Raw genomic sequence first — 20,835 nt, forward strand, 5'->3', positions numbered from 1 at the left:
TTTGTAAAGTGAAACATTCAACATTTCTTTTGTCTTTTTTTTTTAAGATTTATTTATTTATTCATACAGAACTGGGGTACAAGCCAGAGATGCGGAGGGTGAGAGGCTTCACCAGAGACAGAGCGGGGAGCAGAACAGGCCGACTGACGAAGTACACTGCTGAGGGGAGCAGCAGGCAGTCAGGAGAGGTCTGCTGTGCCATGTGGTCACCTCTGGGGCAGGCGGGGATGGAACTCATGCAGAAGTGGCTTTAGCTTCTTAGTGCTGTGCTTTAACCCGCTGCGCCACCAGGGAGGGCCTCTTTTGTCTTTTTAATTCTTCCTAGCAACTGGCAAAGATTTATAAATTCTTTTAGAATGTAAATATTGAATTGATTTTATATCAATATCAAAAATCAAATAATACAACAGGACCCATTTTGAAAATAATTTTAAAAACTTTCAGGGCATGGTATACGTGGGTCAGGCGTGGTAGGTGGAGTGTGCTTGGGGTGCATGGGTAGGCGTGGTGTGCATGATGTGCATGGTAGGCATGGTGGGCGTGGTGGGTTTGGGTGGGCAGGGTGTGCATGGTGGGCGTGGAGGGCACAGTGGGCATGGTTGGGGCTTGGTGGATATAATGGGTGTGGTGGGCATGGTGTGCATGATGAGCATGGTGTGTGTGATGGACATGGTGGATGTGCTGGGCGTGGCATGCATGGGTGGGGCATGGTGTACGTGGTATGTGTGGGTGGGGCGTAGTGTGCGTGCTGGACGTGGTGTGCATGTAGAAGCTGGTGCGTGTGGTGGGCGTGGTGTACGTGGGTTGTGTGGTATGTGTGGGTTGTGTGGTGTGCATGTGTGGGGCGTAGTGTACGTGCTGGACATGGTGTGAGTGTTGGACGTGATGTGCGTGGTGGGCGTGGTGTGCGTGGGTTGCGTGGTGTGCATGGGTGGGGCGTAGTGGGCGTACGTAGTGGGCGTGGTGTACGTGCTGGACCTGGTGTGCGTGGTGGACGTGTTGTGCGTGTGGACGTGGTGTGCGTGGTGGACGTGGTGTACGTGCTGGACGTGGTGTGCGTGTTGGACGTAATGTGCGTGGTGGACGTGATGTGCGTGGGTTGCGTGGTGTGCGTGTGTTGCGTGTTATGTGTGGGTGGGGCGTAGTGTGCGTACTAGACGTGGTGTGCGTGTGAGACGTACTGTGCGTGTTATGCGTGATGGGCGTGATGTGCATGGTGGGATGGCCTGCATGGCTGGGGCATGGTGTACATTGTGCATGGTGTGTATGGTGGGCGTGGGTGGGGCGTAGTGTACGTGCTGGACGTGGTGTGCGTGGTGGACGTGGTGTGCGTGTGGACGTGGTGTGCGTGGTGGACGTGGTGTACGTGTTGGACGTGGTGTGCGTGGTGAGCGTGGTGGGCGTGGTGAGCGTGGTGGGCGTGGTGTGCGTATGTTGTGTGGTGTGCGTGGGTGGGGCATAATGTGCGTGCTGGACATGCTGTGCGTGTTGGACGTGATGTGCGTGCGTGCTGGACGCGGTGTGCGTGTTATGCATATTCGGCGTGGTGGGCGTGGCATGTATAGGTGGGGCGTGGTGTGCGTGTGTTGTGTGGTGCACGTGAGTGGGGCTTAATGTGCGTGCTGGACGTGGTGTGCGTGTTGGATGCGATGTGTATGCTGGATGCGGTGTGCGTGGTATGTGTGTTCGGCGTGGTGGGCATGGCATGTATGAGTGGGGCGTAGTGTGCGTGGGGCAGTCATGGCGTGCAAGTTGTAGGCATGGTGGGCGCAAGGGTCTCTGGTCCTGCAGCCCCAGGTGCTGTGGGCGTGGGCGGGGCTCTCACTCTCCTGGCTATTTAACTCAGAGAAGAACCACTTGGCGCCTGTGGCAACGCCAGCGTGATGAGGTGGATGGAAGCCATTCCTGCCGGCACTTTCCCGGGCTGAAAACCCCCTGAGGCTCCTGACGCTGCGGTTTGATAAGGTCAGTAAATGATTGCCTGCAAATAATCAGTTGGGCTATTTTCAAACTGCTGCTTTTCTGCTGGTTCCTATGCATCTTATCTCCATACCTGATGGCCCTTGCTGCTTTTCAAAGCTGAGCTCATTTGGGGCTTGCCTCTGCTGCCGCCCCTAGGTTTGAGGTGCCTGCTGTGTGGCATAAACTCCTCAGCCTTCAAGAAGTTCCGTACTTGTGTTGTCCCTCCTGAACTGTCCCTCTATGCAGTTGTAGTCTCATGTTTGTGGCAGGAAGCAAGTTCGGCGTCTTTCTGCTCCACCATCTTGAACATCCCTGATTCTGAAGTACATGCAGCTGAAAGGCAGGAGACAAGAGGCCTGTGGATGAGGTTCAAGTTCACCTTTCTGGGCATGGAGCAGGATATAGGATGAATAGCAGATCTGGATGGGTAGGTGGAAATTTAGGGGGAGTACATTTGTTTGCTTCTCAGTGTGTGCGTGCATTTAGGTCACCTTGCATTTCGGGAGCAAGTTTGTGCCCACCAGAAAGAGGCACACTACTAACAGCTATGTTATTGCGAAGCAAGGTGCATTCAATTATCCTGTTATCTGAAGCCTAATGTGTTAAGTGGCACTTACTGGTTTGATCAGAGGGATTACATTGTTAGTTTCCGTCAGTATAGATTCTTCAGACAGCGATACAAAGCAGATGTTAGGCAGGTTTTTTGGTAATAGACAATCATGGCTAGGCAGTGATGGTTGACCTGCGGCCACCGGTGGACGTGTAGAGCACGGGAGGGTAGACAGGCTGCTAGACAACATTTCATAAAGTATAAAATCACTATATCCAGCACAACAACCAAAAGCTGAAGCGGATGTTCTCGACTTTATGCCAATAAACTTAATGCACGTAAACGAAATTAACTTCTCAGTGGTGGCAATAAATTTGTCTATTTGATGTTATTGTCTATTTGGTAATCTCTCACAGGTAGAGATAGGGATCTACACTTGAATGAGAGGGAAAAGTATAGAATTTTACATGTCAGGTGATTTTGTTGTTCATTTGTGCAAGAATATATTTCCCTTTCATCAAAAAGGGAGCCTTTGTGGGCCCTCCCTGGTGGCGCAGCGGGTTAAGGCACAACACTGGGAAGCTAAAGCCACTTCCGCATGAGTTCGATCCCCGCCTGCCCCGAAGGTGACCACGTGGCGTGGCAGACTTCTCCTGACCCGCCCGCTGCTCCCCTCAGCAGTGTTTTTTGTCAGTCAGCCTGTTCTGCTCCCCGCTCTGTCTCTGGTGAATCCTCTCCCCCTCCGCATCTCTGGCCTGTACCCCAGTTCTGTATGAATAAATAAATAAATCTTAAAAAAAAGGGAGCCTTTGTTTAAAATAAGGAATCTCATGTTTTTATGTGTTACAGTTACTCTGGCCCATTACTGGAAAATTATTAACTTTTTTATCTTTATTTTTGGTATTGATAAGTCTCATAAGTACAAAATAGCCTACTTCTTAGTCTATTTACAAAGATTATAAATATTATTTGAAAAGTTCTGTTGACTTGTTAAAGAACACTTATAAGCATGTGTATACATTTAATACTGACAGATTTGAGGTAAATTTTATATATATAAGCTGATATATTGAATGCTATTTTTTTTAAAGCTATTTTTTTTAAATCCACATGCCTCGCCATGTGGATCTTCTCCGGGGCAGGCAGGGATCGAACTCATGCAGAAGTGGCTTAAGCTTCTTAGTGCAGTGCTTTAACCCGCTGCGCCACCAGGGAGGGCCCTTGAATGTGCTATTTTTTGACTAAACAAAAACCATTTGCTTAGAAAGAGGTTGAAACTATTTTTCCTTCAGAAACATGTTCATGTAATCAAGGAAAATTCCTGGATACCTAGGATTTTATAAGTTATGTACCTCATTTCCCTAATTACACGATACATATAATAAGCAACATACAATATTTTGTTTTAAAAACATTTGTTTTTTACAGGTAGTTTAAACTTTCTTTACAGTATACATCATCAATACTATAAAAAGCAGTTGAGGATTATGTGTACATGTACATGTTAAACCTTTTTTTTTTTTTGCCATTTTAACAAAGATGCTTTGATTGTATAGATACAGGCCTAGAAATACATAGATAAATATTAGTGGGTCTGCTAAAATACTCAATAACTATCACCTCTCAATTACCTAACTCCAGTTTTCTCTTGCTTTTAAGATTTATTTATGCATATAAGAACTGGGGTACAGGCCAGAGGTGGGGGGGTGTGAGAGGCTTCACCAGAGACAGAGTGGGGAGCAGAACAGGCAGATCGACGAAGTACACTGCTGAGGGGAGCAGCGGGCGGGTCAGGAGAGGTCTGCCATGCTGTAGGGGTAACTCCCTGGCCAAAGATCGAAGGTGCTTCAGTAGCACAGGGCTGTGGTAGCTTCCTGGTGCCCAGACTTAAGCCCTTGCGCCACCAGGGAGGGCCCCGTTTTTCTCTCAAAGAGGTTTTGATAGCTGCACTAAAATGTTGTGTTTCTATGTATTTGGAACTACGTTAGGAACAAAAATTGCAATTATGACAATACAGTTGCATTCCTTACAATTGCTTATGAGGGAAAAAAGTGTGTTAGAATGAGAAAGATGACAGGACAAAACAGTTACTGGAAGTTTGCAAAAGGTGTGTTTCATTTCCTTGTTTATATTTACAGATAATGATCCTCAAAAAAAGACTTAAAATGTACTAAAATTTCAGAAAAGTTTGCTTAAGTTTGTTGGGTATATAACTAGAAAAAAGCAGTAATTACTCTATCTGCTATAGTAATAAAAGCTTAGAATTTGATGTACTTGCTGTCAGAATAGCAAATTGTCTTGAAGTACCTCAGTCCTCTATAAAGAAAAGAAAGTAACTGTCATTTGATCTGCCCAGGTAAACAGTAGTTTGTGTCTCAACAGTATAGCTTCTGTGTTTTACTCTGATTATTTATGTTACTGTATTAAGATAAGTACGCAGTTTCTCTCTTCTGAAAGAACTTAGTTTTCTTACAGGTGTGCCTTGCACAGTCTTATCTTTAATGTTGGAATTTATCTTTTACTAATTGGTTAGCTTGCCTCAGTATTCCTTAGTCTAAGTGTTTCTTACTGGTATCAAATGGCTAAATTACTTCTGCAGATTCTTTTGATTTTGACTTTGTTAAATAAGATCCTAAATTCAGAATAATGGAAATTTCAAGCTAGCATTAGTGCTATTTTGAGGCATCTCAAAATTTCCCTGATCAACTATGATGACTGTGTTTTCACCTTATGAAAAGAAACTATTAAAATAAATCTCTATATGGAAAGTTGCACATTTCCTAAATCATTTAGCACCATTGAGAGAATTTCAGTGAGTTTCTAGAAGCCCAATTTTATTAATTGATACAAGTAAAATATTAATGTAAATGTGTTACAGAAGCAGTGCACTTTACAGAACGGAGCGGGCAGTTTTGGAAATTGTCATTGTCCTCTCTGTCCATTCTTGGGAATTGCAAATTCTTAACGGAAAGGAAAACAGATTAAGTTCTTAATGAATAGTTATGTACTACACCCCAATTAAGAATTTTTGACATCTGAATTTAATTTTTTTATTGTTAATGTTATACATTAACCACTACTGACCTTTTCTACCTTCTAAGTGTGTGGCTTTTACTTTAATCTGTTTATTTGAAGGGTCTGCTATAAGCTACAGGCTATACTAGATACTGAGTCATCAAAAAATGGAGAGGAATACTCTACCAGTTGCTCTTTAACTGTCTCTAGTTAAATTAATTCGTAGCTGCAGGCGTAGGAGCTGACGTTGTTTAGGTAACAGGTTATATAGCAGATGTGAAAGTAGGCTTCCCGGTACGTGCTGTAGGCCAGGAGCAGATCACTCACACAAATTCCAGTAGAAGAACATGGAATGAAGTTGAGAGATGAAGGAAATTTAATTAAGCTTATTTCGCTTTGAAAAGTACATAAAATCTTTTTAGTTCTGTGTTCTCTGATGGATGCTTGATGATGGTCTTCTTGGTCTATCTGCTATTGCAAACTGGTATGAGCTACTTCAGAGATCTGGAGAAGTTTCACTGAATCATTTTAGTTTTGTAACAGCCTTATTGAGGTTAAGGTTTAGTCACATATAATAACCTGTACATATTTAAATACTACAGCTTGATAAGTTTTGCTGTATATATACTTGTGAAACGATCACTACAATTAAGATGGTGCACATAATTTTATCACCCTCAAAAGATTCTTTTTGCCCCTTGGTAAACCTACTCCCTGGTTCCTCTGGCTTCACAGATAATCACAGCTCTCCTTTCTGTCACTATATTAGTTTGTATTTTCTAGAAGTTTATATAAAGGACTTCTTTACAAGATAAAATACATTCGTATACACTCAGCAGTGCTACTTTCAGTTTACTCAAGAGAAAGAAGGTATTTCCACAGAAAAGTATGTAATGTTCTAACCTAAAACTGGATACAACTCAAATTTCCTTGAACCAATGGAGGCATACCCATAAAGTGGGGTACTACTCCAAAAAAAAAATCAGATGGACGAATGATCCATACGACAACCCAGATCTATTTAAAAAGCATTTTGTTGATATAACAGATGTGTTCTTTTGTATTCCATGTATTTAAGTTGAAAAACTGGCACAAATATTTTTCTTAGAAATCAGAACATTTGCGGCTTTTTGAAGTGGGGGGTATGTGTAGGCTATAGTCTCTAGTGATAAAACATTCTAATTTTGATTGTGGTTGTGTAAATATATGGCAAAATGTATTACTAACGATTTTACATTTAACTTTTATGCAAATATTGCCTCAATAAACTATTGCTGTTTCCTAAAACTGGTAAGGGTAGTGGAGGCTTGGAATAGTGAAACATTCAATCTCTGGGTTCTACCTGTTTCTTTCAAGTAGAGATGTCCCACATTTTCTCTGCTTTGCATGTTGCTCTTCTGCATAGGTTTCATGTTGACGATCCTTTTACAATCATGGAGCACACTGATGGCATGCCCAAGGCATTAGCACCTACCTAACAGGTTAGCTTTAAGACAGAGGACCAAAGAAACCCCAAGGAAAGAGCTGTTCATGCCCAGAGTGCAATCGGTGTTCTTATCCTTGCAAATCCAATGTTCAGATGCCATTTCCTTAACTTTGTTTGATGTATGAAATAAAATGTAAAAGTAACGCTTCAGTCATTTTGAAAAGAAGTTTTGAGAGTGCATTGCCTAACTTATGGGAGATAGGGCAGAGATGGAGGTTAAAGACTGAAAATTTTCTTCTGAATTGAAGAACATGGTGGAAAGTGCTGTGGAGTATCTTTTCCTATTTTGTTTATTGACTAGGGCTAGCCTTGCCACTTAACATCTTTATAAATTAGAAGCTACTTCATTTGTGCTAACTTTTAAAGCTTATGTTAATTCTCAAAAACACTTTGGGGAATTCCCTTTGCTGTATTGTAATATTTAATGGTCATCAAGTGTACACTGGATGTGTAGGTGAGAAGAATCTAGAGTGAATGTACGTCTCCAGAGAACTAAGTCAATTCTCTTGGATATGAGGCTTATTTGATTTTCTTAAGATCAATTTCTACATCAGGGTTCAATGAATCCCAGATCTCCAGTTGGGGAATGCTGTTTAAAAATAAATAGCCCTATAAATTCTGTGGACATTTTAATGATTCTGACAAGTGGTATATGCATACAATGTAACATTACTCAGCAATCAAAAAAGATAAACTCATGCCTTTCACATCAACATGGATGAAGCTAGAAGGGATTATACTCAGTGAAATAAACCAGAAAGAAAAAGAAAAATATTGGATGGTTTAGCTTATAAGAATATAGGGGACCAGATAAGGGATCAGGGAAAAATAATTATGATCAATTAAAAAAACAAATTAATGGGCCCTCCCTGGTGGCGCAGCTGGTTAAAGCACAGCACTAAGAAGCTTAAGTCACTTCCGCGTGGGTTCGATTCCCGCCTGTCCCGGAGGTGACCACAGGGCGTGGCAGACCTTTCCTGACCAGCCTGCTGCTCCCCTCAGCAGTGTAACTTCGTCGATTTGCCTGTTCTGCTCCCCACTCTGTCTCTGGTGAATCCTCTCACCCTCCTCATCTCTGGCCTGTACCCCAGTTCTGTATGAATAAATAAATTAAAAAAAATGATCAGGCAACTATAAATCTCATACCGCAGAGGAGGGGGAAGAGCACAAGAGCCTGTGGTGATGGTGTGCGGGTGATTTGGTGGTGGGAATTCTGTGGGGACTGCAGATGGGAGGAGAAAGCAGATATTGTACAAAAAGGAAGAATGGTGTCAAATATACATAAAAGAAATAAAGAAATTTTAATGATTATAAGACTAGTATCACAGTAATGATTAAGATAAATATAAGGGAATTGTGGTTTTAATAACTATGAGAAAAAATGGACCTTTTACAAAGTACATAACACATATATTAAAATAATTACTGGAATGATTCATTTAATTTAAGTGAAGTAGTATAGGTTGCAGTAAAGTTGTTCAGCTTTAGAGACCATAACTGAGGTTTTAAAATTTTTGTATTCACAAACCACAAGTGCCACTTAAAGGTTATCATGATGTATATTAAATACAGATCACAAATATTAACACTTGAAGAAAGACAATTCGTTTTTGAGATTTGCCATATCAGTAAATGAAGGTTTGAGTTCTAGCAGGAAGTTCATTTCCTATTAAATCATAAGGACAGTTTAAGAAAGTACCAAAAATTTTCTGAGATTTAGAAAATTGATTTGTACTTAAATTTCCTTTTTACCAAAAAATGCATTGTAACAAAACTATAAGGTAGATTAGAGGATGGAGGTGCTGTATGAATTTTTTAAATTAAAGGATTTTTTAATTGAAGAAACATGTTTCAGGTGTGCGTCATTGAGACTCAGTGTGTATGTATCTAATCCTACCCCTTCACCATACTGTTGTCACTTTTTGAAAAACAGACATATCTGGCACATGTTGAGGTCTAAGTCTTGTTTTAGAATCTGAGATTAGAAATGACTATTTCTGTATTATGGAAAATTCTGGTTTCTAAGCAGTGTAGAAACACCTGTCCTTCAATGCTGGTACACTTAAGACTAAAATCTCATTTTTAAGATTATACTGAATCAGTTGTTTTCAAAACAATATGTACATGCTGAAAACAATATGTACACGCTGAGCCACATGAAATCAATTATAGCCAATTTGACCTGCAAAAAAGCGACAGTTTCATATGGTTCAATGTTTCTAGTTTCATGGTATAATTAACCTATCGTGAAAATAATTGTTTTTGACAAATCTAACTGTACAACTATGAAATGGTCAATGTTTAGGCGTAGAGGAGTCAGGATGCCTTAGTCCTACAGCACAAGGAAATGAGTTCGACCCAAAATCCAAATGAGCCTGCACGTGTGTCCTTCTTTATTCAAGCTTCTGCAAAGAGACAACCTGTTCACTTTGCTTTGCAGCCTGCGAGACTTTCAACAGTCTCACACTCTAGATGAAGTTTCCTGTGGCTGTAGATGACACCAGCTATTGGTAGAAGATACTGTTCATTGGCTTACCTGTGTTTGATATTTATTGTTGTGTACCCAAGGCAAACACAGTGGTTCTTAGCAGCACTCATTATCTCACTGTTTCCGTTTGGGAGTGTGGACACAGCTGCTGTCCATTGCACTGTTGAAAGTCTCGCAGGCTGCAAAGCAAAGTGAACAGGTTGTCTCTTTGCAGAAGCTTGAATAAAGAAGGACACACGTGCAGGCTCATTTGGATTTTGGGTCGAACTCATTTCCTTGTGCTGTAGGACTAAGGCATCCTGACTTCTTGCTGGCTGTGGGGCAAGCAGAGGGGAGTGTGTGTGTGTGTGGGGGGGGTTGTCCTGAGCTCCTACAGGTTGCCAGTAGGCGTGTTCTACTCTGACAGCAGCACGCATTACAGAGAGCAAGTAGAGAAAACCAAGCAAGACAGAAACCAAAATCGCTTTGGAATACAGATCCTGTGAAAATTTTCTCGAAATGAAGATTCTAACTCAGTCAGTCAGAAGTGAGACAGGAGATCTGCATTTTCTAGCAAGCTTCAGTGTGATGTCACTGTACAGACGACACAGACATCCAGTCTATCAGAAGTAGTTTTAATCAGGAGGGGAAAATGAGCTTTGTTCCAAAAAATGTTTTCAAAAGTATACTTGTTTTTTTCCCTTTCTTTGATCTTTGGGCAATATCATGAGTTTAAGAATTCCTTAATTTTTGTTCAAAGAAAGTATTACATACAAAAAGTTTGATTTTGATTTGTGTTTTTTATATTTCTGTTGAATCATTGGAAAAAGCAAGTTTCGTTGTTAATTGTCTTTATATTTTATTTGGGAGAAAAAGGAATATTAAAATAATGAGGCCAAATGATTCCTTCTTTAATTCAGAGGAAGCGTGTCGGATTTTTTTTTTTTTCCTTAAAAGAAGGAAACTTCCCTTTGATGAGCTGATGTTTATGTTCTTCTTTGCTGTCTCCTGTGACTAGCCTGATTTACATCAAAGCTTTGCTGACAAGTCAGCATTTTTGTTCTGTTTGGTGGACAATGGAAATGTCAGGTAGTTTAGTTTATTCACTATAAGGCATAGGTGATGACTTTTATTTAGACTGAAAGAGCTACAGATTAGAACTATCAGAGGACCTTTCTGGAATGCCACATTCATTTGAAATCCACAGCCTAAACCATATGACACAAAATTTGAAAACTTTGAAGGAAGAGCCAACAGTTTGTTTTATATATATATATATATATATATATGTATGTATGTATGTATATATATATACATATATATATATATCTCCAACTGAAGTGTTAATTACTTTAAACTTTCAGAGGGTAACTTACTGCCTTTAATAGGATTTATCTCTCTTTTAAAGTATTAATATTTAGATGTTTTTGAAGACTCCTGTTTTTTCAGTTGGCTAGGTCACTTAAATGTTCCTTAATAAAACGTTATTCCTTGGGATGACAAATAATCCAGTCTGATGTAATAAAGGATATGTTTATGTAGGGATAAAGCTTCACTTAAATTTTTTCTTACAATGTGCTATTTGAAAGATACCATAGAGCCACCCTGAAATATTTAAGTACCTATAGTAAATAAAAATGAGCTTGCAATTACAGGCTTTCAATTTTTAAATACATTCTAATTTTAGATAAATATACATATCCTTTAAGTTGTGCTAAGATAATTAACATTAATTACTATAATGCTTATATGGTGAAAGGAAGGTTTAATTCATTCTTAGTCAAGTGAAGATATTTATAAAATCTTACTTTTGGAGGTACCACCAGTATATTAAGTATTTAGAGTAATTCGTTAGAAGGTAAAATTAAGTGACAATTTTTTTTTAATCATGAAATTGAAAGAAGAAAATATAGTTTACCCTGATTGCTACCCAGACATAATTTCAGTCAGCCTTTTGGTATACTTTCTTCTAGTACTTTAATGCTATATGATAAAACTGTATAAAACTAATGTTACAAAGGAGTCCAAATGACACCAGGGGATTCTGAAGAATATGGATGGAACGGTGTCAGTAGACTGGCTGTGGTATCATAGTCTGGTTTTATAAGATTCCACGTTCGGGAGAAAATGGGTATAAAGACATTTTGCCCCTCATGCTAGCTGGGGCCAAGCAGACATTTTTAAGAACTAATTTACATTTTCATATTAGTGAGGCCACTATACTGACTAAATGAACCAAATAGTGAAGTTAACAAAGATTATCCAGTTGCCCTAGACAGTAATTCAGTGTTGAAACGACAAGTGCTGTCTAAACTTCACGAAATTGCTTATCTCATTTACTGCCTTGCTTATTTACATGGATTTGGTTGATATGTGAGAAAAACTGATATAGTTGCAAGGAAAAATAGCAAGTCCCAACTTTATGAGTTGGGACTAATACTAAAACCAGATAAACTTTACAAGAGAGGAAAACTTAAGGCCACCATTGATTATGATTTAGATGCAGAAATCCTCAACAGAATACAATATATAAAATGAATCACACTGCAAACATAAGTGGAATTTTTTCTAGGTTGGTTTGCAAGACTTTTTCAGCACTAGAAAATCAGTTGATGAAATTCATCACATGACTAGGTTAGAGAAGAAAAACCACTTAAATTTTACCTTATGTAGGGGTGTGTGTGTATGGATATGTGTACTAAACACAAACTAATAATAAATGATAATTTCCTCAAGTTCATAAAAAATCCATGAAAAACATACAACCATCATATATAATGATGCTTTCTTAATATCAAGAATAACGCAATTGTGTCTTCTAAAGTCACTCCTTTTCAACATTGTAATGGATCTCTTAGCTAATAAGACAATAAATAGAAATAAAAGCTGTGTAGACAGTAAAGGAAAGCCAGCCTGAAAACGTCTCTGTACCATATTACTCCAACTATATGGCATGGAAAAGTAAGAACTATATAGGCAGTAAAAAGGAAATCAGTGGTTGCCAGGAACTTGGAGAGAGGAAGGGACAGATGAATAAGTAAAACACAAGGACTTTTTAGGGTGGCATGTAAGTATGCTGTGTGATGCTGTACTGGTAGAAAAATGACATGCCTTTGTCAGGACATGGAATTTTATAAAACAAAGAGTGGCTCTTCGCGTAAACTACAGACTTTAGATATCAATATATCAATATTAGTCCATTAGTGTTGATAACGAAGGGGAGGGAATGCTAATATGTGTCTAATTTTCTATGTAACTCAAACAGTTGTAAAAATAGTGACTTTATTAAAATGTTAAGTGATCCTTGAGCTTAAATTTACAATTTATGCATTCTGCTCTGTGAGTTTTGCTTTAATATTATGTGAAGTTGTTTAGAAATACAGAAAAATCAAAGAAAAACAGCAAAACAATCAAAATGTTTTGACTGGCTGTTCTGTGAAAGGAAAAAAAAAATGAGCTCAAAATTATAAAAAGTTGGGAACCTGAAACAGGGAATTGTTGTTGGACAATAAAGCAAAACCTGCAAAGCCCCAGATACTGAACCAGAAGCATTAGTATGTACATATTGTGGTATTTTTTTGTATTAATATTATTATTCAAGAAGACATGTGCCAAATATTATGAGACTATTCAGGGTCGTCATGGAATAGCGGAAATTCCCACTTCATCTAAACTGTATTTATAGGTGCTATATTTTTAGGAAAATCTCAGATTTTATTTGTTGCTCCTGAAACTTTTGCACAATACTCAATTTCAAGGGATGTTGGAAAGCTGTCTTTTTTTTTTTTTTTTTTCATTTCCAAATATCTGAAGCCAAGGGCAGTAGTAGTGGACTTAATGAATATTTGCCTGGAAGCTCAGAGTGTTAGCTTATCCATGGGTTATGCTATTCCTTGGATTTCTTTTGAAGGGGATGATTAAACAACATTACTGCTTTAATTAAGAGCAGACATAAAAGCAGAATTCATTGAATTCATTGAGAATATGTGTGGCATGCATTTTAAAGTTCTAGCAGAAAAATGCAAAGAAAGGTGTTTTTAGGCATAGTGGTGGGAACTAGGGAATATATCCAAACACCAGCAGTTCTAGAAAGCACTTTTCTAGTTCCCCTGGTACTGGGCTTTATAAAACTCATATAATCATGATGCTGAGGGAACAACCAGCTGGCTTAGAGTACTTGTCTGTGCTTGCTTTTCTTCATCTAGTCAGCCCAAGTGAATGATTTTGTTCTGACAAGGGTTTCTCTCATAAGGGTCCTACAAACCTACAGTATATAAACAACAATGCCTTTAAATAGCCTCACCAGCTTACATACACAGAAAAGAGGCTATTATTAGAGTATTTATATAGATTAAAATGTCAACATTTTGAACTGCAATTAAGATTGTTCCAGCAATTTTTTGTAAAGCTTTATTTTCAGGGATTCATAACTCAACATAATCATTCCCCATATAAAACTTGGCTCACAGTTTCACAGCATGCAAGGGTTCTATTTTGATCTTCAAATAAAGCAAATTTGAATTTTTAAAGAAACTGCTACAGTGTAACTCTTAATTTGACATGTGTTTGCTAAGCAAAAAAAAAAAAAAAAAAAAAAGTAAATAGCTTTTAATATTATTTTTTCCATAGTAGCTATTGGAATGGATTTAATTTTTTTTCAGTGTATGTAATTAAGTGTCTTGTGATTGGCCTTTTAAATTGCAGTAGTTTGTGTATATATTTCCATGAATTGCATATAAAAAACTGCAATGTATAATTTTATACTCACAAGAAAAAAATGTATGCATTGAATAGGTGTAGTTCAAAGAACTAAGGATGTGCCATCTTAAGGACAACTGTCTCCCAAGGAATTTCAGATTCAGTAGGGAGTGGAGGGAAAATACTCCTAATTTTAAAAAAGTAAATAAAAAAATAAGTTTGTCATCACCTAGTAGTGAGTTCTGTGATGTTACTTGGTTTCTAGAATGCTTTAAAGATCTGTTGCTAGAGTTTTGGGGAGGAGGACTTGGCAGAAAATGAGATTCCTTCAAACTCTAAGATTCTAAAAATTAATAAACTTCATATTGATGAGGCACATAAAGAAAATACAGTATTCATAATTAAAAGATGCTGTTATAAAATATTTTAAAGTGGTCTATTAAAATATTTGGTCAGCTTCTTTCCTCCAAATAAAATTTGTGTGTGATTGATTGGCAGGAAGGGGTGAGAACTTTGAGATTATCTATACACTATGAAATACCTGGGTTAATATGGAATATATTTGTAGGATTAATATATAAAATTGGATTTGTGAGGTTAAAAAAGGCATAATTTATTTTAAAATCGATATTGCTGTTAAAGTTTCATCCTAATTCATATCCTGGAACATGTGATTGCTTATTTCCTCCCAGCTTTCCAACACACTGATTACATTTAAACCATTTAAAGTGATTCTTCCAATGTTTTTTTCAAAATTGAGGTGAAATTCACGTAACTTTGATCCTTTAAAGTGGACAATTCTGTGGCACTCAGAACATTTGCAGTGTTGTACAGTTACTTCTGGCTATTGATGGTTTCAACATATTTTCATCTTCCCAAAAGAATCCCTTAGCCAGTAAGTAGTAGCTTCGCATTCTCTTTCCCTCTAGCCCACAGCGACCACCCATTAATTTCTCTACTGTTGTTTCTATTCTGGATATTTCTTATACAGTATGTGATTTTTTTTGTTTGTTTATGGCTTCTTTCACTCAACATCATAATTTTAGGTTTGTTCATGTTCTATTATGTATGAGTACTTCATTACTTTTTATGATTGAATAATACTCCATTGTATTGATTCTCAGCACTTTATAAATCTTTGAAATGGTCCAAGCTCTAAGAATTCTTTTTATTTTTTAAAAGATTTATTTATTTATACATACAGAACAGTGGTACAGGCCAGAGGCCCAGGGAGGGGAAGTGTGTGTGAGAGGATTCAATAGATGCCGAATGGAGAGCAGAGCAGGCAGCTGGAATGAAGTACACTGCTGAGGGGAGCAGCGGGCGGGTAAGGAGCGGTCTGCTGTGCCCTGTGGGTGAGCTCCCTGGCCGGGGATTGAACATGCTGCAGTGGCTGTGATAGCTTCATAGTGCTGTGCTTTAATCCATTGCACCACTAAGGAGGCCCCTCTAAGAATTATTTTAATGATGTTTCCTTTTTGTACTTCACTCCTTAATCACTTCAGGCAGATAGGAACATCATCTTTTGATGTGCTAAAAAATATACTGGAAAGTGAGTTAACTTTCTCCCTTGTTCCAATTACTGTGTGCATTAATTTTCCTACTTGAGTCATTTGTAGCAGTAGAGGTTTTGCAACTCTCACCACTAGGTTATATTTGTTTTCCGTACTTGCATTTACTACAGTAGCAGGCATTCTCTTCGTGCCATAAAATGGAGTTCGTTTCTGGCTGTCTCATTCCTCCACTGTTAATGGCAATGGCCATTCCGATTCCTCTTTAAGAACTGGCATTCAGCCGTGTGTAGCACAGCTAGCTGACACCCTCCATCTGCAGCAGCTTTAGGATCTGCTAGAGTATTTTCCTTGAAGTAATATTCTTCCAGGGAACTCTCTAGACAATTACCAAGTGTGGTGAGGGTGTTGGCCCTTTGGCCTTTGCAGCTAATGCAGGTCTCCTCTGTGTCTTTGTTCCAGAGGTAACTATTAGATTAGCAGAAATATTTTGAGATCTGCATTAGTCAGAGGGGCTCTGTCACTGGCCCTCTGCCAGCTTTTGTTCACAGGTGTGCATGCTTTGCAATCTGAGCTTTGCCTGCTCAATCCTGTTTCCCTTTTTAATCTTTCACAAGAATTGTCTCTTCCCCATTAACTCCCTGCACTTCTAACTCCGTGTCAGTGTCTGTTTAGCAGAGGACCTGACTTGACAGTGGGTTTTCAACTGAAGCTCCCAGCCTCTCTTTACCTGTCACTTAGTGATTTTTCATTATACCTTATGTGAGTGACTCAATCTCCTGTGCACACCCTAAAATTTGGTATCACCTATAATTGTCATCTTCAGAACATCAAAACAGTCACGACACTTTCTAACCACAACCTCTTGTCCTTCCTACTCATTTATTTTGACGTATTTACTCAATTCTTTATTTCACATAAATCTGTTATAGTCTTAAGAGAAACTGGTCTAGATTAATTAGAGCTGTTCGAAATTAGCAGCCTTCAGAAATTAGTATGTCCACTTCTTGGCAAAAATGGACAGCTATAAAAATGACTGTTATTTCTCAGGTTTGTGGGTTCTCTGGAGCCCCCCCCCACTGTTAGATCTCCCTTCCAGGCACACTTTATCTGGGGATCCAATTCACAAGACACTGATGGAACCCCAACAGGGATGGTACTCATTTGAAATAGATCTAACTAGAAGTTAACTAATCCCCCCCCCCAAAAAGAATAACTTTCTAGTCTCTTTCTCTGCCTTGCTGCTTCTCACTAGTAGAAAGCCAGACTTTTTCCCTGAAGTCTCTAGGCTAATACATCTCAAGCTTTCGCAGTTCTCTTAGAGCCCCTTCGAGCAGGGTTATGGTTGGAAGGTGTTATCCCACACCTTGTCTTTTATGGAGTGAGGCACAGACTCCCAACCCAGTAACAGAGCCCTCTGAATAAATCGCTTCAAAGATCCTGACCCATTTTCTTTCTCCATCCTCATATAGCCTACTGGGGAATGAAGAGGGTTTGTTGTTGTTACATCAAAAAACTTATTTTTGGATATTTGTAGGTATATTTTAGATATTCCCTTGACAACCTGAATATGGTGTCACTCATAACTCACTTTGTTATCTGATAAGTTACATTTCAACATTTCTGCCAGCATTTCACAACCAGCACCACATTAAATGTGAACAATTTGAAGCATACAGAAAAGCTCTGAGGAAAACATAACTTCTAGGTCCCCATCAACCAGAACTAGTAAATCAACATTTTCTGCCATAGCTCCGGTTTTCAGTTTTTCATGGGGCATTTTGTCTCTAGCTCTAGAAAGTGATTTAGTGCTATCTTTTCTAACTTCTAAACGCATGTTGGTGCAAGGCATTTTTTCCTATATCTTGGTGAGCTTTTAAAACCCAAGTCTTAGCCTTAAAATGGGTTTATAGGGTCTATACAGCTCTCTCCTTGCTCCTGTCACTTCCATAACAGCCAGCTGAGTGCTACGGCCCTACCTTTTCATTTCTTCTTTGTTTCCAACACTTGGACATTTTCTGTTCCTTCTTACAAATTCAGCAATGCGCTTTGCTATTGTTAACATTTATCTGGGACTTCTGAGAGTTTATAGCCCAGGAGGAGGGTTATGTTAATTCAGGCTACCTTACATCAGAACAAGAAATCCCATTTTGGTCCTGAGCTTACTGCACTCTTCTTTTTGAATTAATGCTTAAAATGTGCTTGGCAAGGAAAGCGGCTTTGTTTAATTGAGAAATCCAGCGGCACGTTATGCGCATCGTCCTCTGATCAGACTCTCCAGTGCTTGGTACTTTCTTCTCTCTGCACAGCCCTTTGGCTTCTGTCACACCCCCTTGGTTCGCCTACCCTGCTGTTTCTCTTTCCTCGTCTTGTTGGGACCCTCGTGTGAGAGGGCGTCAGGGCCATGTGCCCCACCTTGATCATAGCCTTATTTGGTGTGGATGGAATAATTGTCCCCACATGTTCTCTTCTCCTTTGCACTAAGAGGATATTTACTGCTGACCATTGATGTGTGACTTGTGGTGCTGCCGTGTGGCAGAGTATACTTGTTTGCTCCTTATGCCTTTTATTCGCTAAAGAAATGGGGAGAGGTGTGCCAAAGGCAGAAACTCAGAGCAGTTGAGTGTTTCCACGAAATTTCTTCCTCATCTCCGCTCTGCTATGAAGCTGTGGTTTCCCATTAATAGCAGTTCTTCAGACTGGTTCTGAGAATAAAAAAAGTCATGTGGAGCAGGGCCGAGGAAAGCCCAGCTCTTTCTCTTTCCTCAGTAAGTCTATGCAGGGAATGAACTGTTGTGGTAAGCCACTGAATTTTAGGGTTGTTGATGACTGCAGCATAACAATGCAAACTGACCACTACAAGAATCCAAGTCACTTAAAATTTATTTCCCAGGCCCTCCCTGGTGGCACAATGGGCTAAAGCATAGCACTTCAAGCAAGCCACAGCTTCTGTGCGAGTTCAGTCCCCAGCCCCGGGGGTGACCCACATGGCATGGCAGACCTGACCCACCTGCTGCTCCCCCCAGCAATGTGCTTCATTGATCTTCCCATTGTTCTGCTCCCCACTCTGTCTCTGGGGAAGCCTCTCACCACCCCCTGGACCTCTGGCCTGTACCCCAGTTCTGTATGCATGAATAAATCTTTTTTAAAAAAAATCATTTCCCTAGCCTGAAACTTGTGGCTGAATTGTAGTCTCAGATAAATAATTTCTTATTGATCTTTCTACTTACTAATAAAAAATGAGAAAGATATACTATTACAAAAAATATAGAAAGATATACTATTACAAAAAAAATGAAAATACTGTTTGATAAGTGGCCATTATGTTTTATAATCATGAGGAAGGTACTCGGGAACTACAATGCGTCGTCATGAGCATACATTTAAGGAACAGGTGTTCCATAAACTTTAAATTCTAATAAATCACTATCTTTCCACAGGTTTTCTGCTACAAAGTCTAATGCCCAGGAATTTTTTAAAGATTGATTTATTTATGTGTACAAAGAGCTGGGGTGAAGGACAGAGTGTGGGGGTTGTGAGGATTCACCGCGACAGAGTGGGGAGCAGAACGGACAGATCTACTGAAGTCCACTGCTGAGGGGAGCAGCTGGCGAGATAGGAGAGGTCTGCTGGGCCATGGGGGGTCAGCTTCCTGACCAGGGATCAAATTTGAGCTGCAGTGGCAGCCATTAGCTTCACAGTGCTGAGACTTAACCCTCTGTGCCACCAGGGAGGTACTATCACTAATTTCAATAAAGCAATTTTATAAACCAAAATTAGTTTTTGAAGGTATGTGTTGATGTTTTCAGCTGCCATCGATCCATGCTAAGAGGAATAGAGGAATATTTTAAAGATTTTTTTTTTTTTAGTTACATTAACTCTTCATGGTAGATGTTATTGAAATTATTTAGGGGCCTGCCTAGTGGCCTATGGGTTAAGTCTCAGCACTACTACCGCAATGGCCTACAATGATGGTCTGAGTTCGATCCCTGGTCAGGGAGCTAATCCACAATACACAGCAGACCTCTCCTGTCTCACCTGCTGTTTCCCTCAGTAGTATATTTCAGTAAATTTGCCTGCTTTGCTCCCTGCTGTCTCTAGTGAATCCTCTCACCACCACACCCTCCTCTGGCATACACCCCAGTTCTTGTATACATAAACAAAATCTTAAAAATATTTAGAAATGTTAGCACTAAGATTTGAAGAAACAAAATCATTGTGATTTGTATATATAGAACAAGTCGAAGTTATACGTTGTGTATTTGGATAGAAGTTATAGGCATGTGGATATGGAATTTGACCTCAAATCTAGCAGTTAAAATCAGCTTTAACTGTATTTTCATGAACCGCTTAATACATTTCACTTTAACTTATTAAGGTTAAATTTCTATTTGCTCAAAAAGTAATTGAATTTTTCTCAAGTAATGTGTGTGTATGAGTGAAACAAAAAAAAAATGAATCTCTTTAAACAGAAACTGAACAATTCTTTTATTCCCTTGGTATAGAATAATGAAGGGGAATAATGAACTAATTATTGAGAAGGAAAACCCTTTTTAAAGAGCATATAGGTAAATTCACTATAAAATTATATTTGAAACACCAACCCCTGTAAGTTGGATCTTTAATTAGCAAACTTACGAAAATCTCAGTATAATTTAGTGTAATTTTATAAACCATAATGTAGCAGTTATTTATTAGTAATTATCTTAAAATGTTTCTCATGCCTAACTGTCCACACTTGTTTTATTCTAAAAATGATATCAGCATTTTAGAGAGGCATATGTAACAAAAGGCGGTTAAAAACATTGATGAGTAAAATGGAAGAAGGGAAGCTAATGGCAGAACAATAGAAACTCCAAACTCTATTAAAGATTAACTTAATATCAACTCCCATGATACTGGAAAACAAGATTAGCAACCAGTTTATAAGGTAAAATACTGTAATCATTTTTAAGCCAAGAAAAACAGCTAAAAACATTTTATGTAATTTACTTTTGTATTGATGTTGAGGAATCTCTTTGATAGGCCATTATGATGATCATTACTGCTATTCTTTGTGTTTTTTCCTTGTCTCGTCCTGTGTACATGGAGCCTGACCTTCCTTGACTGCCTTACTTTGAATGGGACCACATAACGATCATTGTCA

The 20,835-nt window shown here is 39.0% G+C and overlaps 1 protein-coding gene across 1 annotated transcript; it reads right to left on the reverse strand.

The window, feature by feature from the left end:
- Window positions 1–387: 387 nt before the first annotated feature.
- On the reverse strand, window positions 388–1,536 carry LOC105854140 (histidine-rich protein PFHRP-II-like). Its single transcript, XM_012730244.1, has one exon. It carries the CDS (start codon window positions 1,534–1,536, stop codon window positions 388–390), a length of 1,149 nt encoding a protein of 382 aa, XP_012585698.1.
- Between the last annotated feature and the right edge of the window lie 19,299 nt (window positions 1,537–20,835).

This window comes from Condylura cristata, unplaced genomic scaffold (assembly GCF_000260355.1).
Source record: "Condylura cristata isolate star-nosed mole 26May11 unplaced genomic scaffold, ConCri1.0 scaffold00027, whole genome shotgun sequence".
In the NCBI taxonomy this organism is placed as follows: domain Eukaryota; kingdom Metazoa; phylum Chordata; class Mammalia; order Eulipotyphla; family Talpidae; genus Condylura; species Condylura cristata.